This window comes from Bufo gargarizans, chromosome 5 (genome assembly GCF_014858855.1).
Source record: "Bufo gargarizans isolate SCDJY-AF-19 chromosome 5, ASM1485885v1, whole genome shotgun sequence".
Taxonomy (NCBI): Eukaryota; Metazoa; Chordata; class Amphibia; order Anura; family Bufonidae; genus Bufo; species Bufo gargarizans.
Window position 1 is genome coordinate 341,346,021 of NC_058084.1, and position 23,528 is coordinate 341,369,548.

At 44.4% G+C, this 23,528-nt stretch overlaps 1 protein-coding gene across 3 annotated transcripts in view; it reads left to right on the plus strand.

Annotated features, from left to right (window-relative positions):
* The window catches only part of LOC122937909 (probable 2-ketogluconate reductase), an 88,356-nt gene extending 66,776 nt beyond the window's left edge, over nt 1-21,580 (plus strand). For 2 of the 3 annotated variants that reach the window (XM_044293093.1, XM_044293092.1), the window contains one exon: nt 15,316-18,218. In XM_044293093.1, coding sequence (XP_044149028.1) covers nt 15,316-15,472 — 157 coding nt within the window. In that variant the 3' untranslated portion in view covers nt 15,473-18,218. Of the gene's footprint in view, nt 1-15,315; nt 18,219-19,531 lie in introns of those variants that run through there. The other variant, XM_044293091.1, reaches the window with a different exon arrangement.
* The last annotated feature ends 1,948 nt before the right edge of the window (nt 21,581-23,528 follow it).

Below are 23,528 nucleotides of genomic sequence, written 5' to 3' on the forward strand. Positions count from 1 at the left end.
TGATGGGGTGTGTTGAACCTTCAAGTAAATGCCTCCAGTTTTCCAGAGAACATTTTATGGCGAGGAGTTCCTTTTCCCCTATGGGGTAGTTAAGTTCGGCGTTATTTAGCGTCCGGGAGTAGAACCCGATAGGATGTAACGGGGATGAGAAGGAGCTTCGCTGGGACAGGACCGCTCCTATGGCTGCCTGGGAAGCGTCTACTTCCAGCACGTAATGATGGTTCGGATTCGGAAGGGTCAGTATCGGTGCCGTAGTAAATCTGTTCTTTAGTAAATCAAACGCTGATTGTGCCTCGATGGACCAAACAAATTTAGTGTTGACACTAGTTAACCGGGTTAGCGGTTTAGTGGTAGCAGAGAAATCCTTGATAAATTTCCTATAGAAGTTTGAGAACCCCAGGAATCGCTGAAGGGCTTTCCTGGAGGTCGGGATCGGCCAGTTTTGAATGCAAGTGATCTTTGAGTGATCCATCTGGATACCCTGAGGAGAGATTATGTATCCGAGGAACGGAAGGGAAGTAGTCTCAAATATGCATTTTTCCGGTTTGACGTATAAGCGATGAGCGCTTAATCGTGCAAGTACCCAACGGACATGTCTCCGGTGGTCGTATAAGATGTCGGAAGACACTAGTATATCATCTATATAGATGATTACGCATACGTCCAGTAGGTCCCTAAAGATGTCATTTATAAAGTTTTGGAATGTGGCAGGAGCGTTGCACAATCCGAAGGGCATCACAGTATACTCGAAGAGTCCGTACCGGGTGCGGAAAGCTGTCTTCCATTCGTCGCCCTTCCTGATCCTAATCAAGTTGTATGCACCTCTTAGGTCCAACTTGGTGTAGATTGTGGATGTTTGAAGTCTTTCTATGAGTTCGGATATTAGCGGCAGGGGGTACCGATTTTTGATTGTTACTTTGTTCAACGCTCTGTAATCGATGATGGGCCTTAGGCTTGAATCTTTGTTTCTTACGAAGAACATCCCTGCGGCTGCCGGGGAGGTTGAAGGCCGAATGAAACCCTTCCGTAAGTTTTCTTCCAGGTACTGTTTAAGGTGAACAAGTTCTGGTTGTGCCAAGGGGTAGATTCTTCCTGTGGGTATCTCACTGCCCGGCAACAAGTCAATGGGGCAATCGTAAGATCTATGGGGCGGAAGGGATTCCGCCTTCTTTGCACAAAATACCTCCGCAAACTCTGCGTATTGGGTGGGGACCTGATTCACTCCCACATGCATGAGGGTCTTGAGAGGGAAGCAGGTCTCCACGCAATAGGGCGAGGTAAACCCAACTCTCCCCTGTTCCCACAGGATGGCCGGCTGATGTAACCGCAGCCATGGCAACCCTAAAATCACGGGGAACAAAGGAGAGTGTATGATATCAAAGGATAAGAATTCTGTGTGGTTATTTTCGCATGTCACCAGGAGGGGTTGAGTCTGACTGTGGACAAGTCTAGAAGTGGTACCGTCAATGAAACTCACGGATATCGGAACGTTTTTTCTCGTGTGGGGAATTTTATTTCGCTCTATCAGATGCATATCGATAAAATTCCCACAAGCTCCCGTGTCCACCATGGCTTCAACGATAATTCGGTTTTGGTCCCACTGTAAGGTGAGAGACGTGTAGATGTAAGCACCTGTGCTATTATTCCTATTGCCTAAGGTACAAGACGTCAACCTCTTACCTTCGTGTTTCTTTCGTATGAGGGGACATCCATCAACTGTATGGTCGGCAGACGCACAGTATAAACAGAGGTTGAGGTTACGTCTCCTGGCTTTCTCCCTCTCAGTCAGAGGACCCCGAATCGCCCCGATCTCCATCATCTCTGCTGCAGGACCCGGACTGGACTGTCTCGGGGTGGGTATGAACCCTGAGAGTCTCTCGGCCCTGCGTTCCCTCAAACGTCTGTCAATGGTGGTAGCCTTACGCATCAAGGCGTCAAGAGTATGTGGTAACTCTCCTCGGGCTAATTCGTCCTTCAGGGCCTCAGAGAGACCGAGACGAAACTGATTCCTAAGAGTGAGATCATTCCATTCAGTCTCTCGGGCCCAACGAGTGTATTCCGCAATGAAGTCTTCTACGGGTCGTCTTCCTTGCTTTAGACTGCGGATGGCGGTCTCTGCGGTCAGCTGTTTGCTATGGTCCTCGTAGAGGAGGGCCATTGTTTCAAGGAACAGGGGAAAGGAATCCAGGACTGGGTCTTCTTTTTCTAAATATGTATTGGCCCATGCTCTGGGCTCCCCCCTGAGGTACGAGATCATTGTGAGTACTTTTGTTCTGTCTGTTGGATAGGTCCGGAGCCGTAATTCAAACATTAGTTTGCACGCATTTAGGAAATCACGGAACTGCTTCCGGTCTCCCGAGAATATTTCAGGTGGGCTGACCTTGGGTTCTGGTCCATCTCGGGGGTGACCCGTGCCGTGAGTGACGAGTTCCCGTAGGGTCTGATTTTCCAACTGGAGGGTTTGTACGGTCTCATTGAGGGTCCCCACTCTCTCTGTGAGGGCGACCAGGTGTCCAGCGAGCTCTGCTGGATCCATTAAGGTTCCACTAATATGTAACGCACCAAGTTGATTAGTTAGGATCTCAACTGCAGAGTCAATGGACATCAACTATTTACCACACTGCCTAAGTGCTGGCTGTGTGTTTTGCGGCTGCTCAGTTTGAACCCCAGGCGGCTCTCTCAGTCTTAGGCGGAGAGGTTGGGGTTACCAAAATCATGTACCGCAATACACATAAACAGATTAATTAATGGGGAGGAAGATCTCCTCTTAGTTGCAAAGGTCAGGAGGTATTTTTATAGCAATTCCTCAGGAATATATATAACTGCAATATCAACTCTCACCACCGGGTGGCAACAACTCTTCAGATTAGTATGTATATGGGGTTCGGACCGCGCTTCTGGTCCAGGTCAGTATGCTAGTTCTCGATCCTTCCCACTTCCTTGTCCGCAGAGAGAGCCGAGGGCTGCAAATATCCCTCTAACAGATATCCTGCAACCAATGGATTTATAATAGTGTGAGTCCGTATGTAACAGTAACCTGCATTAAACCGGTTATACTCACAGAATGCGAAGAAAACAGGGCATGGATGTAATCCCTTCGTGGTAAATAGTTCTTATTCTATCAAAACAGCCACGCTCCTATTCGATCTGGTTAAATCTCCGCACGGACTCAAATGGTATATTCCTTAGACAAATCTGTGGTCCTTTTCTTCAGATTCCTGCAAATATTCTGTGGACAAAATGGCTTCTGCAATAGTGAAGCTCCGTGTATATTTGTTTAAAACTTTTTATTTGTCCGTACTTACAAGACAACTCTTTTAAAAAGCAATTATTTAAAACGCATAAAATTCCCAGCGTCTGCTACTTCTGCCCGACCCGGGTTTCACTCCTAGAGCTTCGTCAGGGGCACACTTGATTTCACCCTCCCCCTACCTTTTTATTCCTCCATTGCAATTAATCAGGAGTCAGATGTGTTCCTCCACCATGTTTTTCTTATCCTGCTATTAACCCTATACTGGAATCTCCTCATCCCCAGGGGAAAGAAAACGGATGCTATTAAGTCCCCATTCACATGGGCATGCTTTTTTATATATTATTTTTTACTCTAATTTTTTATATATTATTTTTTACTCTAATTCAAAACAGTTTGCAGGTCGAAGTCTACGTTTAGACCTCCCGGCTGTAGTGTACCTAATTCGTATATCCACTTGGTTTCTTGTTTATTAATTTTTTCCAAAAGACTGCCTCCCCTCCAATGATTTTGTACGGATTCTACTCCCATAAACTTTAAACCTTCTGGATTTTTTTGATGGTATTTTTTATAATGAGCTGATACTCCGTGGCTTTCAAGACCTTTTTTTATGTTTCTTATGTGTTCCTGTACACGGACTTTTAGAGGTCTAATAGTCCGTCCAACATACTGGAGGCCACAAGGGCACTCCAGTACATATACAACCCCTTTACTATGACATGTCATTTCACCTACTACTTCTAATTGTTTGTCTTTGTTGGTACTTTTTATTGACATACTCTTTTGTAATTTTTCTGTTCTTTTTCTGTTCTTGCATGAAATGCAAAAACCACACCAATTAAAGCTATTTCTCGTTTTTTTATTCTCATCTTTATTTTAGCACAAATGGCGCTATGTACCAATTTATTTCGTAAGTTGGGAGCTTTTTTATAAATGACTGTCGGTTGCTCAGGAATCACAGGTCCCAACACTGGGTCATTTTTTAAAATCGACCAGTTTTTTTTTTTATTGCGTTTTTCAGTTCACCAGAGCACTGTGTGAACTGGGTTATAAATGAAAAACGGAAATCAGTGGTCTTACCTGCTCTTTTTAGTTTATTGGGAGTTCCCTCTTGTTGTTTGATTACCTCTTTTATACACTTCTCCAAGTCTTCATTTTTATAGCCCTTTTCCACAAAGCGCTCCTTTATTACATTACTCTGTTTTTTAAAAATAGCCGAATCAGTGCAGTTGCGATGGATTCTCTGGACCTGTCCCCTTGGTACATTAAGTAACCAAGGGGCATAATGGCAGCTCGTTAATTCTATATAGCCATTGACATCAGTTGGTTTAAAAAAGTTTTTCGTTTTGAGCTGTCCTTCTTCAGCATATATAGTTAGGTCCAGAAAATCCACAGCAACCGCACTGATCGTGCTAGTAAAACTGAGGTTCCATTCCTTATTTTCCAAGTTTGCAATAAAGGTCTCAAGCAAATTTTTATCCCCTTCCCATATCAACAGGCAATCGTCTATATACCTTTTCCAGTTGGGAGACAGTAAGACCTATGCCGTGCTGAAAAAAGACCCCCTCCTAGAATATAAAAATAAACTTCAAATTTTGGTGAAATATGGTGGGGAGAAGGGCATCTTGAATAAAAAAGAGGTAGATTATTTAAATAGAAAAGAGCCAATGACCCCAATTATCTATATACTACCGAAAATACACAAAAGTATTACAAATCCCCCCGGAAGACCTATAGTGTCGGGGATCAATTTTCTTACCAGCAGAATTACGGAGTATATAGATAATTACCTACAAAAGTATGTACCAATGGCACCTTCTTACTTGAAAAATAGTGGGAGTGTGGTAGAAATAATAAAGGAATTGCAGGGGATGGGGGAGAATACGTGGATGGCTACCATCGACGTATCGTCCCTATATACCATCATCCCGAAAAAATTAGGACTGCAAGCAATAAGAGAGACCCTGTACACTGACCCGGATATGACCAGGACACAAGCGGATTTTATAATACGATGTGTCGAATTCTGTTTAGAACATAACTACTTTTGGTTCAAGGAACGGTTTTACCTACAGAAGGTCGGGACGGCGATGGGGGCGAAATTCGCGCCCAGCTTCGCTAATATTTTTATGACCAGGTGGGAAAAGCAGTTCATTGACCCCGAGTTAAAAAAATCCAGTAAAAGGGGAACCCTTAAAACCTGGAAAAGGTATATAGACGATTGCCTGTTGATATGGGAAGAGGATAAAAATTTGCTTGAGACCTTTATTGCAAACTTGGAAAATAAGGAATGGAACCTCAGTTTTACTAGCACGATCAGTGCGGTTGCTGTGGATTTTCTGGACCTAACTATATATGCTGAAGAAGGACAGCTCAAAACGAAAAACTTTTTTAAACCAACTGATGTCAATGGCTATATAGAATTAACGAGCTGCCATTATGCCCCTTGGTTACTTAATGTACCAAGGGGACAGGTCCAGAGAATCCATCGCAACTGCACTGATTCGGCTATTTTTAAAAAACAGAGTAATGTAATAAAGGAGCGCTTTGTGGAAAAGGGCTATAAAAATGAAGACTTGGAGAAGTGTATAAAAGAGGTAATCAAACAACAAGAGGGAACTCCCAATAAACTAAAAAGAGCAGGTAAGACCACTGATTTCCGTTTTTCATTTATAACCCAGTTCACACAGTGCTCTGGTGAACTGAAAAACGCAATAAAAAAAAAAACTGGTCGATTTTAAAAAATGACCCAGTGTTGGGACCTGTGATTCCTGAGCAACCGACAGTCATTTATAAAAAAGCTCCCAACTTACGAAATAAATTGGTACATAGCGCCATTTGTGCTAAAAATAAAGATGAGAATAAAAAAACGAGAAATAGCTTTAATTGGTGTGGTTTTTGCATTTCATGCAAGAACAGAAAAAGAACAGAAAAATTACAAAAGAGTATGTCAATAAAAAGTACCAACAAAGACAAACAATTAGAAGTAGTAGGTGAAATGACATGTCATAGTAAAGGGGTTGTATATGTACTGGACTGCCCTTGTGGCCTCCAGTATGTTGGACGGACTATTAGACCTCTAAAAGTCCGTGTACAGGAACACATAAGAAACATAAAAAAAGGTCTTGAAAGCCACGGAGTATCAGCTCATTATAAAAAATACCATCAAAAAAATCCAGAAGGTTTAAAGTTTATGGGAGTAGAATCCGTACAAAATCATTGGAGGGGAGGCAGTCTTTTGGAAAAAATTAATAAACAAGAAACCAAGTGGATATACGAATTAGGTACACTACAGCCGGGAGGTCTAAACGTAGACTTCGACCTGCAAACTGTTTTGAATTAGAGTAAAAAATAATATATAAAAAATTAGAGTAAAAAATAATATATAAAAAAGCATGCCCATGTGAATGGGGACTTAATAGCATCCGTTTTCTTTCCCCTGGGGATGAGGAGATTCCAGTATAGGGTTAATAGCAGGATAAGAAAAACATGGTGGAGGAACACATCTGACTCCTGATTAATTGCAATGGAGGAATAAAAAGGTAGGGGGAGGGTGAAATCAAGTGTGCCCCTGACGAAGCTCTAGGAGTGAAACCCTGGTCGGGCAGAAGTAGCAGACGCTGGGAATTTTATGCGTTTTAAATAATTGCTTTTTAAAAGAGTTGTCTTGTAAGTACGGACAAATAAAAAGTTTTAAACAAATATACACGGAGCTTCACTATTGCAGAAGCCATTTTTGTCCACAGAATATTTGCAGGAATCTGAAGAAAAGGACCACAGATTTGTCTAAGGAATATACCATTTGAGTCCGTGCGGAGATTTAACCAGATCGAATAGGAGCGTGGCTGTTTTGATAGAATAAGAACTATTTACCACGAAGGGATTACATCCATGCCCTGTTTTCTTCGCATTCTGTGAGTATAACCGGTTTAATGCAGGTTACTGTTACATACGGACTCACACTATTATAAATCCATTGGTTGCAGGATATCTATTAGAGGGATATTTGCAGCCCTCGGCTCTCTCTGCGGACAAGGAAGTGGGAAGGATCGAGAACTAGCATACTGACCTGGACCAGAAGCGCGGTCCGAACCCCATATACTGTATCTGTTTTTTACGTGATTGAACCCACATCACTTTTTCGGACCTGCTGCATAGCATTATTGCGGACTGGTGATATATTTATTTTCAGATTAGTATGTAACTGCAATATCAACTCTCACCACTGTGTGGCAGCAATTCTTCAGATTAGTATGTAACTGCAATATCAACTCTCACCACTGTGTGGCAGCAATTCTTCAGATTAGTATGTAACTGCAATATCAACTCTCACCACTGTGTGGCAGCAATTCTTCAGATTAGTATGTAACTGCAATATCAACTCTCACCACTGTGTGGCAGCAATTCTTCAGATTAGTATGTAACTGCAATATCAACTCTCACCACTGTGTGGCAGCAATTCTTCAGATTAGTATGTAACTTCCACATAACCAGCGGAGCCTGTTAGCAGGCATGTACTTGCGATTTAGGAGTCCTCCAAGAGGAAGGCAGCAGTGTGGAAGTCCGTAGCAGATGGTGGTGAATCCTCCAAGAGGAAGGCAGCAGTGTGGAAGTCCGTAGCAGATGGTGGTGAGTCCTCCCTGAGCTGCAGGGTTCCAGACCCGCATCAACGATTCTGTCCTCTTGTGCAAATGGAGCTGACAGGGTGCGCACTCCATTAGTGGAACACCCTGTACAGCCCCTGACTCCTATTTATTGGCCAGAGCGTGAGTGGGCGGCGCCATTAGACATTCCCAGCGGCAGGTGTGTTCCATCACAAAGGTATTCCGTGAGGGACACGGCGAGTTCCTAGAATTTTTTATTTTTTGTCGCAAGTTAGTGGAATATGAGACTTTGTAAGGAAAAAAGAAATAAAAAGAAAAACTTGTGACAAAAAATTAAAAATTCTAGGAACTCGCCGTGCCCCTCACGGAATACCTTGGGGTGTCTTCTTTCCAAAATGGGGTCACTTGTGGCGTAGTTATACTGCCCTGGCAATTTAGGGGCCCAAATGTGTAAGAAGTACCTTGCAATCAAAATGTGTAAAAAAATGGCCTGTGAAATCCGAAAGGTGCACTTTGGAATATGTGCCCCTTTGCCCACCTTGGCTGCAAAAAAGTGTCACACATCTGGTATCGCCGTACTCAGGAGAAGTTGGGGAATGTGTTTTGGGGTGTCATTTTACATATACCCATGCTGGGTGAGAGAAATATCTTGGCAAAAGATAACTTTCCCATTTTTTTATACAAAGTTGGCATTTGACCAAGATATTTTTCTCACCCAGCATGGGTATATGTAAAATGACACCCCAAAACACATTCCCCAACTTCTCCTGAGTACGGCGATACCAGATGTGTGACACTTTTTTGCAGCCTAGATGCGCAAAGGTGCCCAAATTCCTTTTAGGAGGGCATTTTTAGACATTTGGATCCCAGACTTCTTCTCACATTTTCGGGCCCCTAAAAAGCCAGGGCAGTATAAATACCCCACATGTGACCCCACTTTGGAAAGAAGACACCCCAAGGTATTCAATGAGGGGCCTGGCGAGTTCATAGAATTTTTTTTTTTTTTTGCATAAGTTAGCGGATATTGTTTTTTTTGTTTTTTTCTCACAAAGTCTCACTTTCCGCTAACTTAGGACAAAAATTTCAATCTTTCATGGACTCAATATGCCCCTCACGGAATACCTTGGGGTGTCTTCTTTCCGAAATGGGGTCACATGTGGGGTATTTATACTGCCCTGGCTTTTTAGGGGCCCTAAAGCGTGAGAAGAAGTCTGGAATATAAATGTCTAAAAATGTTTACGCATTTGGATTCCGTGAGGGGTATGGCGAGTTCATGTGAGATTTTATTTTTTGACACAAGTTAGTGGAATATGAGACTTAGTAAGAAAAAACAAAAACAAACAAAAAATTTCCGCTAACTTGGGCCAAAAAAATGTCTGAATGGAGCCTTACGGGGGGGGGGTGATCAATGACAGGGGGGTGATCACCCATATAGACTCCCGGATCACCCCCCTGTCATTGATCACCCCCCTGGTAAGGCTCCATTCAGACGTCCGTATGATTTTTACGGATCCATGGATCGGATCCGCAAAACGCATGCGGACGTCTGAATGGAGCCTTACAGGGGGGTGATTAATGACAGGGGGGTGATCAATGACAGGGGGGTGATCACCCATATAGACTCCCTGATCACCCCCCTGTCATTGATCACCCCCCTGTAAGGCTCCATTCAGACGTCCGTATGATTTTTACGGATACATGGATCGGATCCGCAAAACACATGCGGACGTCTGAATGGAGCCTTACAGGGGGGTTATCAATGACAGGGGGTGATCAGGGTGATCACCCCCCTGTCACTGATCACCCCCCCTGTAAGGCTCCATTCAGACGTCCGTATGATATTTACGGATCCATGGATCGGATCCGCAAAACACATGCGGACGTCTGAATGGAGCCTTACAGGGGAGTTTTCAATGACAGGGGGTGATCAGGGTGATCACCCCCCTGTCACTGATCACCCCCACTGTAAGGCTCCATTCAGACGTCCGTATGATTTTTACGGATCCATGGATACATGGATCGGATCCGCAAAACACATGCGGACATCTGAATGGAGCCTTACAGGGGGGTTATCAATCACAGGGGGTGATCAGGGTGATCACCCCCCTGTCACTGATCACCCCCCCTGTAAGGCTCCATTCAGAACGTCCGTATGATTTTTACGGATACATGGATCGGATCCGCAAAACACATGCGGACGTCTGAATGGAGCCTTACAGGGGGGTTATCAATGACAGGGGGTGATCAGGGTGACCACCCCCCTGTCACTGATCACCCCCCCCTGTAAGGCTCCATTCAGACGTCCGTATGATTTTTACGGATCCATGGATACATGGATCGGATCCGCAAAACACATGCGGACGTCTGAATGGAGCCTTACAGGGGAGTTATCAATGACAGGGGGTGATCAGGGTGATCACCCCCCTGTCACTGATCACCCCCACTGTAAGGCTCCATTCAGACGTCCGTATGATTTTTACGGATCCATGGATACATGGATCGGATCCGCAAAACACATGCGGACATCTGAATGGAGCCTTACAGGGGGGTTATCAATCACAGGGGGTGATCAGGGTGATCACCCCCCTGTCACTGATCACCCCCCCTGTAAGGCTCCATTCAGAACGTCCGTATGATTTTTACGGATACATGGATCGGATCCGCAAAACACATGCGGACATCTGAATGGAGCCTTACAGGGGGGTTATCAATGACAGGGGGTGATCAGGGTGACCACCCCCCTGTCACTGATCACCCCCCCTGTAAGGCTCCATTCAGACGTCCGTATGATTTTTACGGATCCATGGATACATGGATCGGATCCGCAAAACACATGCGGACGTCTGAATGGAGCCTTACAGGGGGGTGATCAATGACAGGCGGGTGATCAATGACAGGGGGTGATCAGGGGGTGATCAGGGAGTGTATATGGGTGATCACCCGCCTGTCATTGATCACCCCCCTGTAAGGCTCCATTCAGACGTCCGCATGTGTTTTGCGGATCCGATCCATGGATCCGTAAAAATCATGCGGACGTCTGAATGGAGCCTTACAGGGGGGTGATCAATGACAGGGGGTGATCAGGGAGTGTATATGGGTGATCACCCGCCTGTCATTGATCACCCCCCTGTAAGGCTCCATTCAGACGTCCGCATGTGTTTTGCGGATCCGATCCATGTATCCATGGATCCGTAAAAATCATACTGACGTCTGAATGGAGCCTTACAGGGGGGTGATCAATGACAGGGGGTGATCAGGGAGTGTATATGGGTGATCACCCGCCTGTCATTGATCACCCCCCTGTAAGGCTCCATTCAAACGTCCGCATGTGTTTTGCGGATCCGATCCATGTATCCGTGGATCCGTAAAAATCATACGGACGTCTGAACGGAGCCTGACAGGGGGGGTGATCAATGACAGGGGGGTGATCAATGACAGGGGGGTGATCAGGGAGTTTATATGAGGTGATCATGGGTGATCAGGGGTTCATAAAGGGTTAATAAGTGACGGGGGGGGGGTGTAGTGTAGTGTAGTGTTTGGGTGCGACTTTACTGACCTACCTGTGTCCTCTGGTGGTCGATCCTAACAAAAGGGACCACCAGAGGACCAGGCAGCAGGTATATTAGACGCTGTTATCAAAACAGCGTCTAATATACCTGTTAGGGGTTAAAAAAAATCAGATCTCCAGCCTGCCAGCGAGCGATCGCCGCTGGCAGGCTGGAGATCCACTCGCTTACCTTCCGTGCCTGTGTGCGCGCGTTCACAGGAAATCCCGGCCCTCGCCAGATGACGCGCATATGCGTCGCTGAGCGCAGGGCTGCCGCCTCCGGACCGCACATCTGCGTTAGGCGGTCCGGAGGCGGTTAAACTAATAACACACAAAGAATTAAATGCTACCATGTTTTTATTGAACACACCATGAAAACATTCACAGTGCAGGTGGAAAAAGTATGTGAACCCTTGGATTTAATAACTGGTTGAACCTCCTTTGGCAGCAATAACTTCAACCAAATGTTTCCTGTAGTTGCAGATCAGACGTGCACAACGGTCAGGAGTAATTCTTGACCATTCCTCTTTACAGAACTGTTTCAGTTCAGCAATATTCTTGGGATGTCTGGTGTGGATCGATTTCTTGAGGTCATGCCACAGCATCTCAATCGGGTTGAGGTCAGGACTCTGACTGGGCCACTCCAGAAGGCGTATTTTTTACTGTTTAAGCCATTCTGTTGTTGATTTACTTCTATGCTTTGGGTCGTTGTCCTGTTTAAACACCCATCTTATGTTGAGCTTCAGCTGGTGGACAGATGGCCTTATGTTCTCCTGCAAAATGTCTTGATAAACTTGGTAAATTGCTTTTTCATTCGATGATAGCAATCTGTCCAGGCCCTGACGCAGCAAAGCAGCCCCAAACCATGATTCCCCCACCACCATACTTCACAGTTGGGATGAGGTTTTGATGTTGGTGTGCTGTACCTCTTTTTCTCCACACAGTGTTGTGTGTTTCTTCCAAACAACTCAACTTTGGTTTAATCTGTCCGCAGAATATTTTGCCAGTACTGCTGTGGAACATCCAGGTGCTCTTGTACAAACTGTAAACGTGCAGCAATGTATTTTTTGGACAGCAGTGGCTTCCTCTGTGGTATCCTTCCATGAAATCCATTCTTGTTTAGTGTTTTATGTATCGTAGATTTGCTAACAGCGATGTTAGCATATGCCAGAGACTTTTGTAAGTCTTTAGCTAACACTCTAGGATTCTTCTTCACCTCATTGAGCAGTCTGCGCTGTGCTCTTGCAGTCATCTTTACAGGACGGCCACTCCTAGGGAGAGTAGCAGCAGTGCTGAACTTTCTCCATTTATAGACAATTTGTGTTACTGTGGACTGATGAACAACAAGGCTTTTGGAGATACTTTTATAACCCTTTCCAGCTTTATGCAAGTCAACAATTCTTAATCGTAGGTCTTCTGAGACTCTTTTGTGCGAGGCATCATTCACATCAGGCAATGCTTCTTGTGAAAAGCAAACCCAGAACTGGTGTGTGTTTTTTATAGTGCAGGGCAGCTGTAACCAACACCTCCAATCTCATCTCATTGATTGGACTCCAGTTGTCTGACACCTCACTCCAATTAGCTCTTGGAGATGTCATTAGTTTAGGGGTTCACATACTTTTTCCACCTGCACTGTGAATGTTTACATGGTTTGTTCAATAAACACATGGTAACATTTAATTCTTTGTGTGTTATTAGTTTAAGCAGACTGTGATTGTCTATTGGTGTGACTTAGATGAAGATCAGATTACATTTTATGACCAATATGTGCAGAAATCCATATAATTCCAAAGGGTTCACATACTTTTTCTTGCAACTGTATGGGATCCTAAATCAGAGCTATTGGGATTAACTTTGACACATGTCCCAATTAAAGCATAGACATTAAGGTACCAGTTTAGACATCTCCCAAACTATCAAATTTATGGTATTGATAAGAATATAATAGACATGTGAGTCTTCCCTGTCACTTCAACAGGTGATTGATTGTTAGTTAAAATAACACCGCTTTCCCTGAATGGAGACTCATTAACAAAGTCTATACTCTAAATTCTTCTCATCATATTTTAGGAGGACATGCGTTCCTAGTGAGAAATATATAAGATAATAGTTGCATTGACGTCCTTCATAATATTTAACAGTATAAAACAATACATATGTCCTATTGGTTATCTTATATAAAAAAAAACTAAGGTCCATTATATGTGTATACAGACACCACAGATTTTCTGCTTCACCAATAGACATTAACTCTAGGGGTAATTAGTACCAGATACGTCTAGAGAATATCCTTATATCAGTAATAAATCTATAAGGAGACAAGAATGACTCTTCTCAGACTGGTACATCTATAGAGAAGAAACCTTATGAACAATGTCCTTTCTATGAACCCCTCTTGGTCGACTTTAAAATACATACAAAATGGTGAATATATCACAATATGGCCTCTTATAGATAATCAAATCCACTATAATTATGATATTTTAGACATAAATGTTAAATACCTATGAAAAAGCACAACAATGTGAGGACATAGGGGAAGGCAAATTTACACGGTTTAGCTGCCTTGCCCAGGATAATGATCAGACCTGAGTGTTTCTGTTTGCCGAGCCTTGCCAAGGGCTGCATTTGAGACCCCTTCTTAATTTGTTATGTTCACCACCATATATTAAAAGGAACACTTTACCCAAAAACTATGGATAAATAGAAGAAAAATGTTGTCAGTCTGTAGGAATTTCTGAAGCTCCTGAAACAATCTTGAAATCTTGCAGAGAACATAGGTGTATTCAACCTGATTTTTTACATTCCCATCAGGTTGAGGGGTGGGACTTATTTGTCAGTTATTGCTAACTGAGCAGTGGTAGGCGTCTTCTCCACCTACAGTAGTTGCCGTAAAGCTAGATAGGTCTATCATGGGAGAATGGCTGATTTCCTGGAACACATGTAGAAAAATTCTATGCATATTTCTCAATTGCGAGGAAAATGTGATGTCTTGCCCGTGGTCATGTGTATCATTGTAGCCATGCACTGTGCTCAGCAGTGATGTGTTCCCAAGCAAGATATAACTGCAGAGGCTCAGTGATCACGTGCCACTGGGGGACATGTCACTGCTGAGGCCAGTGAATGGCTGCAGTGGTGTACATGACCATGGATGGATTGTCATACTTCTTCTGTCCATTGGGGACTGAAAGCAATGGGGATGGGCACCTCAGCACTGAAACAGAGCACCAGTAACAGGTGTCTTTCTCCTTTATTTTAAACGCATTGTGGGCCTTAGCTAATTTTAGCTTGGTATTAACAGTTTGCGTATTCTCTGTTCAGTGTGTTTTGCGACCAATTAATGCATATATAAGTCATTATAAATAATGTATGGAGTGGGCTCCTTACGTAGCTGACACCCACCAGCAGCAGCCATGATCTGAGCTAGCTCCAATTTCGGACTTTTAACAGCTCTGATTTGATGTTGCAGTGAATTCTGACTGCGGCATCTTAGTGGTTAGACAGAGGTAGCGTGATGATTGGTTGCTATGGCAGCCGGGGGTCTTCTGATACAGCACCTACTACACCCTGCCTCTGGCAGGGTTTAATAGAATATCAGTAAAAGTGCTAATGACAGCAATACAGAAATATTACTGTCAAAAGTACAAACAATCAAATGATTAAAGGTTTACCTGCCCTAGGGGACCAATAAAAACAGTAAAAATTAGCTGAATAAAGTAAGCTGAATGCCTGAAATATAAAAATACCACATTATTTATTATGCATAGTGAACACAGGAAAAAAAAAAGTTGAATTAGGGTATGGCTACACAGCGACTTTTGTTTCTGGTGAAATTGCTGGTGAAGTACTTGATTCAGACTGGAATAAAGCACAGTGTTTTAGTGTTTTCATAATTGAATTCCCCTTTTTTTCAGAGATCACCCATTGCTTAAAATGAACAATGTTGTTTTAGCTCCCCACATGGGTACCGCAACACGTGACGCGCTACGCCTTATGATGGAAGATATGGTTCACAGTATGATGGATACTGTTAATGGTCTCCCAGTGTCCAATGAAGTTACTGGCTGCTGACTTAACATTTTGTAGTTTTGATGATTTATATCAGGCGTCTCAAACTTGGACAGATATATGGGCCACACATAGAAAAAATTTCCAATTGACGGTCCGCATTCATTTGATGACACATGATATGACACAATGCTAAATTATTGTTAATAGAATATAACACAAACACTGCAAAAATAACAGTACTATACAGAAAGTCACCCCCCCCCCCATGGTAATCGTGTTCCCAGACTAACCTCAATAGTCCCCCCTACAGTACCCCAATAGTGATAATGCTCCCAAAGAGTGCACCCATTAGTAGCAATGCCCTCCATATTGTGCCCAATAATATTGCCTCCACAGTACCCCCAGTAGCAATTATTCCCCCTCTTTAGTGCTTCAGCATGTATTAATGCCCCATGCATTATAATGCCCCCCCCCCCCCCCCCCCAGTCATCTGACCTGTATTATTTTCCACATTTATCTGACTCCTGTTCTCCACCGCTGTCTGGGTAATGCAGGGTAATGGCCTCTTCGGCCTGTGGCTTGAGTTGCCGCGATTCAGCGTAGAATCTTGCAATGACATCATTGCGGCCTCCTGGCTTTCTGATGTCATCGTAACTTCCTGTGCCATTCTACTGCCTCATAGGCTATAGGCCTAGTGGCCTGAGACCTATGAGGCTGAACGGCGGGAACAGGAGCTATAGGCACCCAACTTGGACTGATGAAGGTGGTCTCCTAGTCCCCCATGCTCTGCACAAGTGGCACATGGCACAGTAGTTTTTATAGATAGGCAGTGTTTATTTAACAGACTATCTAGTTTATTAATATGTATGCATCAGGTGGTTGAGATGACTTCCAGGAAAAGAAGCAGGCCAGCCTGTATCCTCTTTCCCCAAAGAGTCTCCTTCTCAAAGTAACTGCAGAGACCATCATAATCAGTCATCATGTAGCATCTTGCTGCTGCCTGCCACTGTGTGAGAAAATAATATTTGCATGTACTTGTACAGTGGGCTCACAGAACGAATTTTACTGGTGGGCCCAAGGTGCTCCAGTCTAAAACTTATAGGCTTCTGTGGCACACTGTAAACTTCCGCTTCCTGCATTGAGGTGTCACAATGCATTTTTCATTACACACTGTACTTTATGTTAGTGGTAAATTTCAGTCATTATGTTTTATTTATTTATGACAAAATACAAAATTTACATAAAAATGGGGAAAAAATATACATTTTCAAAAAAATTTTTTTTTTTTTTCTTGTAAGACAGATAGTCTTAGCACACAAACAGGGTTGGATTGGGAACTTAAAGTGGCTCTGGAAAGACTTAACTAGTAGGTACCAAATACCACAGTGCAGAACAAAATACGGTACTTTTCCAGCACAACCAAATACCACAGTCGAGCACAAAATACTGCCCCAGCAGAAACAAATACTACAGTGCAGCACAAAATATTTACCCAGCAGTGATAAATAGCAGCACAAATTACCTCCCCAGAAGTCTCCACCCTGTGATGGCCAGCACCAGCTGCCACGTTCTGTCCTCCTCCGCTTCCCAAGTTGTCCCTAATTAAGATATGGAGGTGAGTCGTGGGCTGCAGCACAGAGCCAGCCCTACCTGCAGTATGCTGCCTGGTTTTACAGTGCTACCAAACATACAGGAGAATACAGCACTACATACCTTTTAAATCCAGTGATGTCTCCTTTGATTGTAGATGTTCTCTTTTCTCATGTTCTCCATTCATCCCAGACCACCATGATGACTTTTTGTCTCTGCAGAGCTTGCCACATAGACATCTTAGGTTCTGCACTTTGCCATCATCCACCCTACCTTCTCAACTGTAACTCCAGATCCTCCTGCCACTACCAATATTGTGCCCACTGAAAATACTACTGATTATACATGAACAATTGTGTCAAGCAGATTGTCCTCCACAGTTACAGTGCCCTCTGTAGTAATAATATTCTGTGGCCCCAGTGGTAATATGCTCTCCCTGAGTGGCTCAAGAAGAAATAAAGCCCCATTGTAGTGGCCCCGTAGTCATTATGCCCCTATAGTGCCCAATATTCATAATGGCACCTATAGAGCCCCCAGTGATAATAAACATGCCCTATATAGTGTCCTCAGACGTATTCCAACCTTTGGCCTAAGCTACCTGTGTCCTGGCTCAGGCACTCACAATGATTATTCATCATGCTGCCTGCGCTATTGTTTGCGTGTTTCCACAAGCTTCAGGCCTAGTGGCCTCATAAGGAGAAGGGTGGTCACAATGATGTCTTCATGCTGCTTTCATTACTGCACAAGTGGCTGAGATAATGCCATTGCTTCGGAGCCACCTGCACTGTTGATACAGTATCCCCTGTGGTGGATGACAAGACCCCATCAAAGTATTTAACTGTATTGCCATTGTGAGGATAGCCATCAGTGAGGGTGGTGTCAGCGGCTCTGGATTTTTGCTTGACCCTGTAACTCCATGCCCAACCCCATGAATTATATTATCAGCACATGTGCAGTAGTCATCTGTGCTGCTGGGGAAGCCAAAGGAGGTTTACTGCACATACACCGACAGTGTGAGTAAGGTGCAGGAATACAGTGCCAGGCATTTCAACCAAGGGGAGGCAGGAGTGGCAATTGAGACACAGCTGCTGGAGCTAAGGTGCACCGAGGATCTCGGGCACCAAAAACCTCTTTCATAATCATAACAAAAACTTTAAAGGGAACCTGTCACTGGAATTTTGTGTATAGAGCTGAGGACATGGGTTGATAGATCACCGCTAGCACATCTGCAATACCCAGTCCCCATAGCTCTGTGTGCTTTTATTGTGTAAAAAAAAACACTATTTGATACATATGCAAATTAACCTGAGATGAGTCCTGTCCCTGACTCATCTCATGTACAGGACTCATCTCATGTACAGGAATCTTCTCAGATCAATTTGCATATGTATCAAATCGTTTTTTTTACACAATAAAAGCACACAGAGCTATGGGGACTGGATATTGCGGATGTGCTAGCGGCCATCTAGCAACCCATGTCCTCAGCTCTATACACAAAATCCCGGTGACAGGCTCCCTTTAATTGCACATGAATGGCGCAACCGATTCACATAAGAAATGTGTGCTTTTACTCTGCAGGATCAACCTAACAGGTATTTCGCCTGGTTTAATAGGGTTAACCCTACTCCTTTATATGCACATTAGCAATTATGCCAGTTTTCTGGTGAAAACAGAATAAAACCCTTGACACTTGTTCACCAACAAAATGTTTGGGTGGAGGTTTTAGCCTTAAAATGACAGTGTACCTTCAGTAAACTTTTGATATGTCGTAGGGAAATATAGTTGGGGGTCTAAGTGCTGAGACCCTTACCGATCTCTTGCTTACTGCACGCTCTCTCCTCACTTACTGAGTCAGAAGCGAGATGGGCCTATAGACTTTTATAAAGTCCGTCTCGCTTCCTGTCCTGCGCTATAAGCAAGTTGTTCTCTCCCCTTGTTCTAGAGATCGGTGGGGGTGCCACTTTAACTATAACAAAATTAGCTAGATACTTAAAATATTATTCTCTGTGTTGTGAATAAATAATATTTGACATGAATTGCTGTATTAATGTCATTATTTAACATATGCTGCATCTGTGTCTGAATGAAAGGGGTGCAGCACTTGGATGAGCACAGTGGCGTCTTCATCCTATACCAAACACAGTTCTTGGTATTGCAGCTCAATCACAATCACATGCATGGTACTGAGGTGCAGAAAAGCCATGGATGTGAAGTTACATGCTTAGGGCCCTTGCACACGACCGTATGCCCTCCGTGAGCGGGCCATGTGTCCCGGAGTGGCATTGATTGTGCGCACGGGAGTATACAGAATCAGAGATTACAATGATGCTGTGTACTCCCGTGTGCAGGATCATTGCCACTACGGGACATATGGCCCGCTCACGGAGGGCATACGGTCGTGTGCAAGGGCCCTTAGGAAGAGGCTGCAGTGCTTACGCGAGCCAGATTTTTGGATGGTGAATACTACTGGTGCCCCTCACACCAGTAGTATGCTTGTTTTATAACTTATTTCATTTACATTTCTTCTAGAGATCACCCACTTCTAAAACTCAGAAATGTTATTATAACACCTCACATGGGTAGTGCAACCATCCAAGTCCGGCGTATTATGATGGAGAATACGGTGCAAAGTATGATCGATGCCATAAACAACCTTCCCGTTTCCTGCGAAGTTATAGCGAATTAACATAGGAGATCCTTTAACGATCTCTTATATCCATCAGGATATTACTAGAACCTAGTGAAGGTGACACTCCTGACATTGTATGCACATGTATGTTTTTGCTGTTTGTTTCATAGAAAACTGTTGCGCACCTGAAAATGAAATTTAGATCAATGCAAACATGAAATTGTATCCATGTACACATAGACGTCCTCTAATCACGTCACTCAAAGGCCTCATGCATATGACAATAGTTTTAGTCCACAAACCCATTTATTTCTATGGGTCCACGAAATGCGGAAAGTACACATATCTCATCCATGTGCTGTCCTTATCTGTGTGGCCATTAGGCAAATTATAGAACATGTCCTATTCTTATGCATTTTGCGGACAAGAATAGGTAGTTCTAGTAGGGGAGTAAGAAAAGTGTGGCACACACACAGGCGGTATCCGTATTTTGCAGAGCCACAGTTTGCGGACCACAAAATGGATACGGTCGTGTGCATGAGGCCTTAGTAAAATTGATGTCTAAAATTAGCAATTTATAAACGTCAACATTATTTTTAGTAAACCTTTAAATAATTAATTTTAGAGAAAAAAGCTGGAAATTTGATTAGCCATGTCTTTCCATTTGTCCAGGCAAGAGCTGAGAAATTTTAGTCAGTATCTGTATAGTACAGGCATGCTCAACCTGCAGGCCTCCAGCTGTTGCAAAACTACAACTCCCATCATTCCTGGACAGCCTACAGCAGGGCATGGTGGGAGTTGTAGTTTTAAAACAGCTGTAGGGCCGCAGGTTGAGCATCCCTGATATGGGATATTCAGCGACTATTTATTTCCTTGGCTGCTTTTTAGCTTAAAGAGGTTGGCCCATCTCACACATTGGTGTCATATCGCTAGGATATGCCACCAATGTCTGGGACCTGCACCTATATCTAGAACAGAGCCCATGGCTGTCGTCCATTAAATGGGTTTTCCGAGATGTTAATACTGATAACCTATCCTCTGGATAGGTCATCAGAATGTGATCAGTGGGGGTCCGTCACCCGGGACCCTGCTGATCAGCTGTTCAAGAAGGCCTTCTTGCTGCTTTCCTTAGGCCAAGTGACGACACATTCATCAGTCAAGTTGGCTTTGTGCAGCTCAGCCCCCAAAGGTGAATGAGGCTGGGCTGCAATACCAAGCACAGCCGCTATATTATGTATAGTGCTGTGCTTCGTGAGCACGGAGAAGGCCATGGCGCTTATAGGAGCGCCGGTGTCTTTTCAATCAGCTGATTGTAGGGGGTCCCACACCCAGGACCCCCACCAATCAGATTCTATTGACCTATCCAGAGTATAGGTCATCAGTATTAAAATTTTGGAAAACCTTTTTCGTTTCTGTGGTAGTGCCGAATGCTGGCTTGGCTATTTCCATCAGCCCCATAGAAGTAAATGGAGCGCTGGCCGCGCCTTAGCAGCGTACTTTACATTAATTTCTATGGCACTTATGAAAAAAGTTGAGTGGATATTTTCGGCACTCCTTTAGAAATGAATGGAGGCCTAGTCCGCTCTCCTTCCCTTTGAAGGCTCTGTTGTAGCAATGTGCCACCAATGTACAAGATGAGCCAATCCCTTTAACTTCATTGGGGCAATGCTGTGATCTGTGACTACAGTGCCTAGAGGGAGTCTAAGGTAGTCTGAGATACACCTTCTGTCTTATTATTGGCTCAGGCCGCTGCTCTCTCCCTCCCCCCTGCAGCTCTGTGAAACCACCAGTGATGAAAGATGATTATCGAGTATCACCACTCATATGCTGATCCAAGGGGAAGTCTGGAAGGTCACTTCAATCACCATTTGATCCATTGTTATATACCAGGGATGGCCAACCTGAGGCTCTCCAGCTGTTGCAAAACTACAACCCCCAGCATGCCCTGACCGCCTACAGCTAATAGTCTACAGCAGGGAATGGTGGGAGTTGTAGTTTTACAACAGCTGGAGAGCCGCAGGTTGGACATGCCTGTTCTGTACTATTGTAACGGTCAGCAGAGGAAGAGACCGTAGAGCAGGACTCAAGTACAGTGCAGCAGACAAGGAGGCTGAAGTAGAAACCGGCTTTATTACAAGAGAACTCTAACTGCCGGAGAAGCAGATTTACAATATGAACAGCTTGGGAATTCACAATAAAGATAATGGAAATTTGCATAAAGAACACAAATGAATCACAAACACACATACAGACAATAGCAGGCTACTCTCTTCTAGGTAGTCCTATCTGTCCCCGCTACCCGGGGTGCACCTCTACGATGCACTAAACTAAATCCTATTCCACTATGCCCTAGCTCAGGTTAGCATCAGTGCACTCACAGTTCGGTGTCCGCACATGCAGGCAGGTACAGTCTGGGTCCCGATCTGGTTGGTTGCTTGCTTGCTTGCTTCAGCGTGGCTCAGCTCTGGCCTCTCTTTGTAGTCTCTGTAACTCTGGTTAGAGATAATCAGCAGCTCTGGACGTGTAATCAGGCAGGGCCTGGAATTCACTCACAGTTCCTCTGGTAAGTGCCTCACACTACAGCAGACAGCACACAGATACTGTGTCACAGCAGGCAGGGAGAAATCGCTCTAATCTTCCCTGTGGATCTCCCTCTCAGTGCACAGCGTCCTTCTTCCTGTGTACTCAGACACCTTCAGCCCAGGCTCTCTGCTCAGCCCGGGAAAAACACTTAACTCCTTGTCCTCTGGAAACAACTCCTCTCACTGTCCTACTCAGCCACAGTGGCCTCTGGTGGCTGGAGGGAAACATGACAGTCTGCTATATATATATATGTGTTGGAAATGTTGCTGGATGATCAGGGCTGCCTCTTACATGCCTCCCCACTTAAAGGTGGCCGTCCTCGGCCTTGCTATATAGTCCATAGAAATAATGGTTAATGTAACTTTTTATACAGCAGTACAACATTGTCCACAATACATACAGGTGGACCAAATGAACTCATCAGCAGCGTACCTGTTTGGTGGAACCCCTGCAGTAAGCCTACTGGATCTCCGGAGGTCCTGGCTATCTGTTACGACCTGACTCTCTCCACTAGGAACTGCCAGTCTGGATTCATCCACCACAATAGGAGGTTCGGGTGTGTCCGAGGGCCCCTCTCCATTACGGGCTGGCAATGGTTCTGTGACAGTGCCTTCATCACCTGTAACCTGGGAGGCTTCTTCAGTGTTGGGAGCAGTCCACCAGTCTTCACCATAATCTCCATCAGAGATAACAAGTTCTGAGTATGGGGCAGGAGGAGGTGTCCTCTGAACAGGTGCGGGATCTTTGGACCGGCATGGCCGTAACATATTCCTATGTAGAGTCCGTGAAGCAAATTCCTCATTCTCAACCTGCACTTCGTAGACCGGACCATTAGGGTACACTCTCTTGATCACTTTATACGGCTGTACTTCCCAACGCTCACTCAACTTGCCTCTGGGACGTTTCTCTCGTACCAGTACCCGATCCCCAGGCTGCAATGGAACCTCCTGAACTGGAGGACGGTCTGTATGAGCTGCTCTCCTGTAACCGCTGACCTGCCAACCGGCGAATGGTCTGGAGACGCCGACGGTGTTCTTTCACCCATGAGGTGGTTGATCGCTCTATTAGGTCTTCTGGCTGTTCTAGGTTTAATTCCACGATCTCTCGACCAGCCCTACCGAACAGTAACATGTATGGGGTGTAACCGGTGGTGGTGTGGACACGATTATTGTAAGCCCAGACTAATTCTGGCAGGTAGTCAGGCCAGTGTGCCCTCTTGTCTTCCTCTAGCGTCCTCAGCATTTGCAGCAATGTGCGGTTAAAGCGCTCACAGGCTCCGTTTCCTTGGGGATGATAAGGAGTTGTCCTGGATTT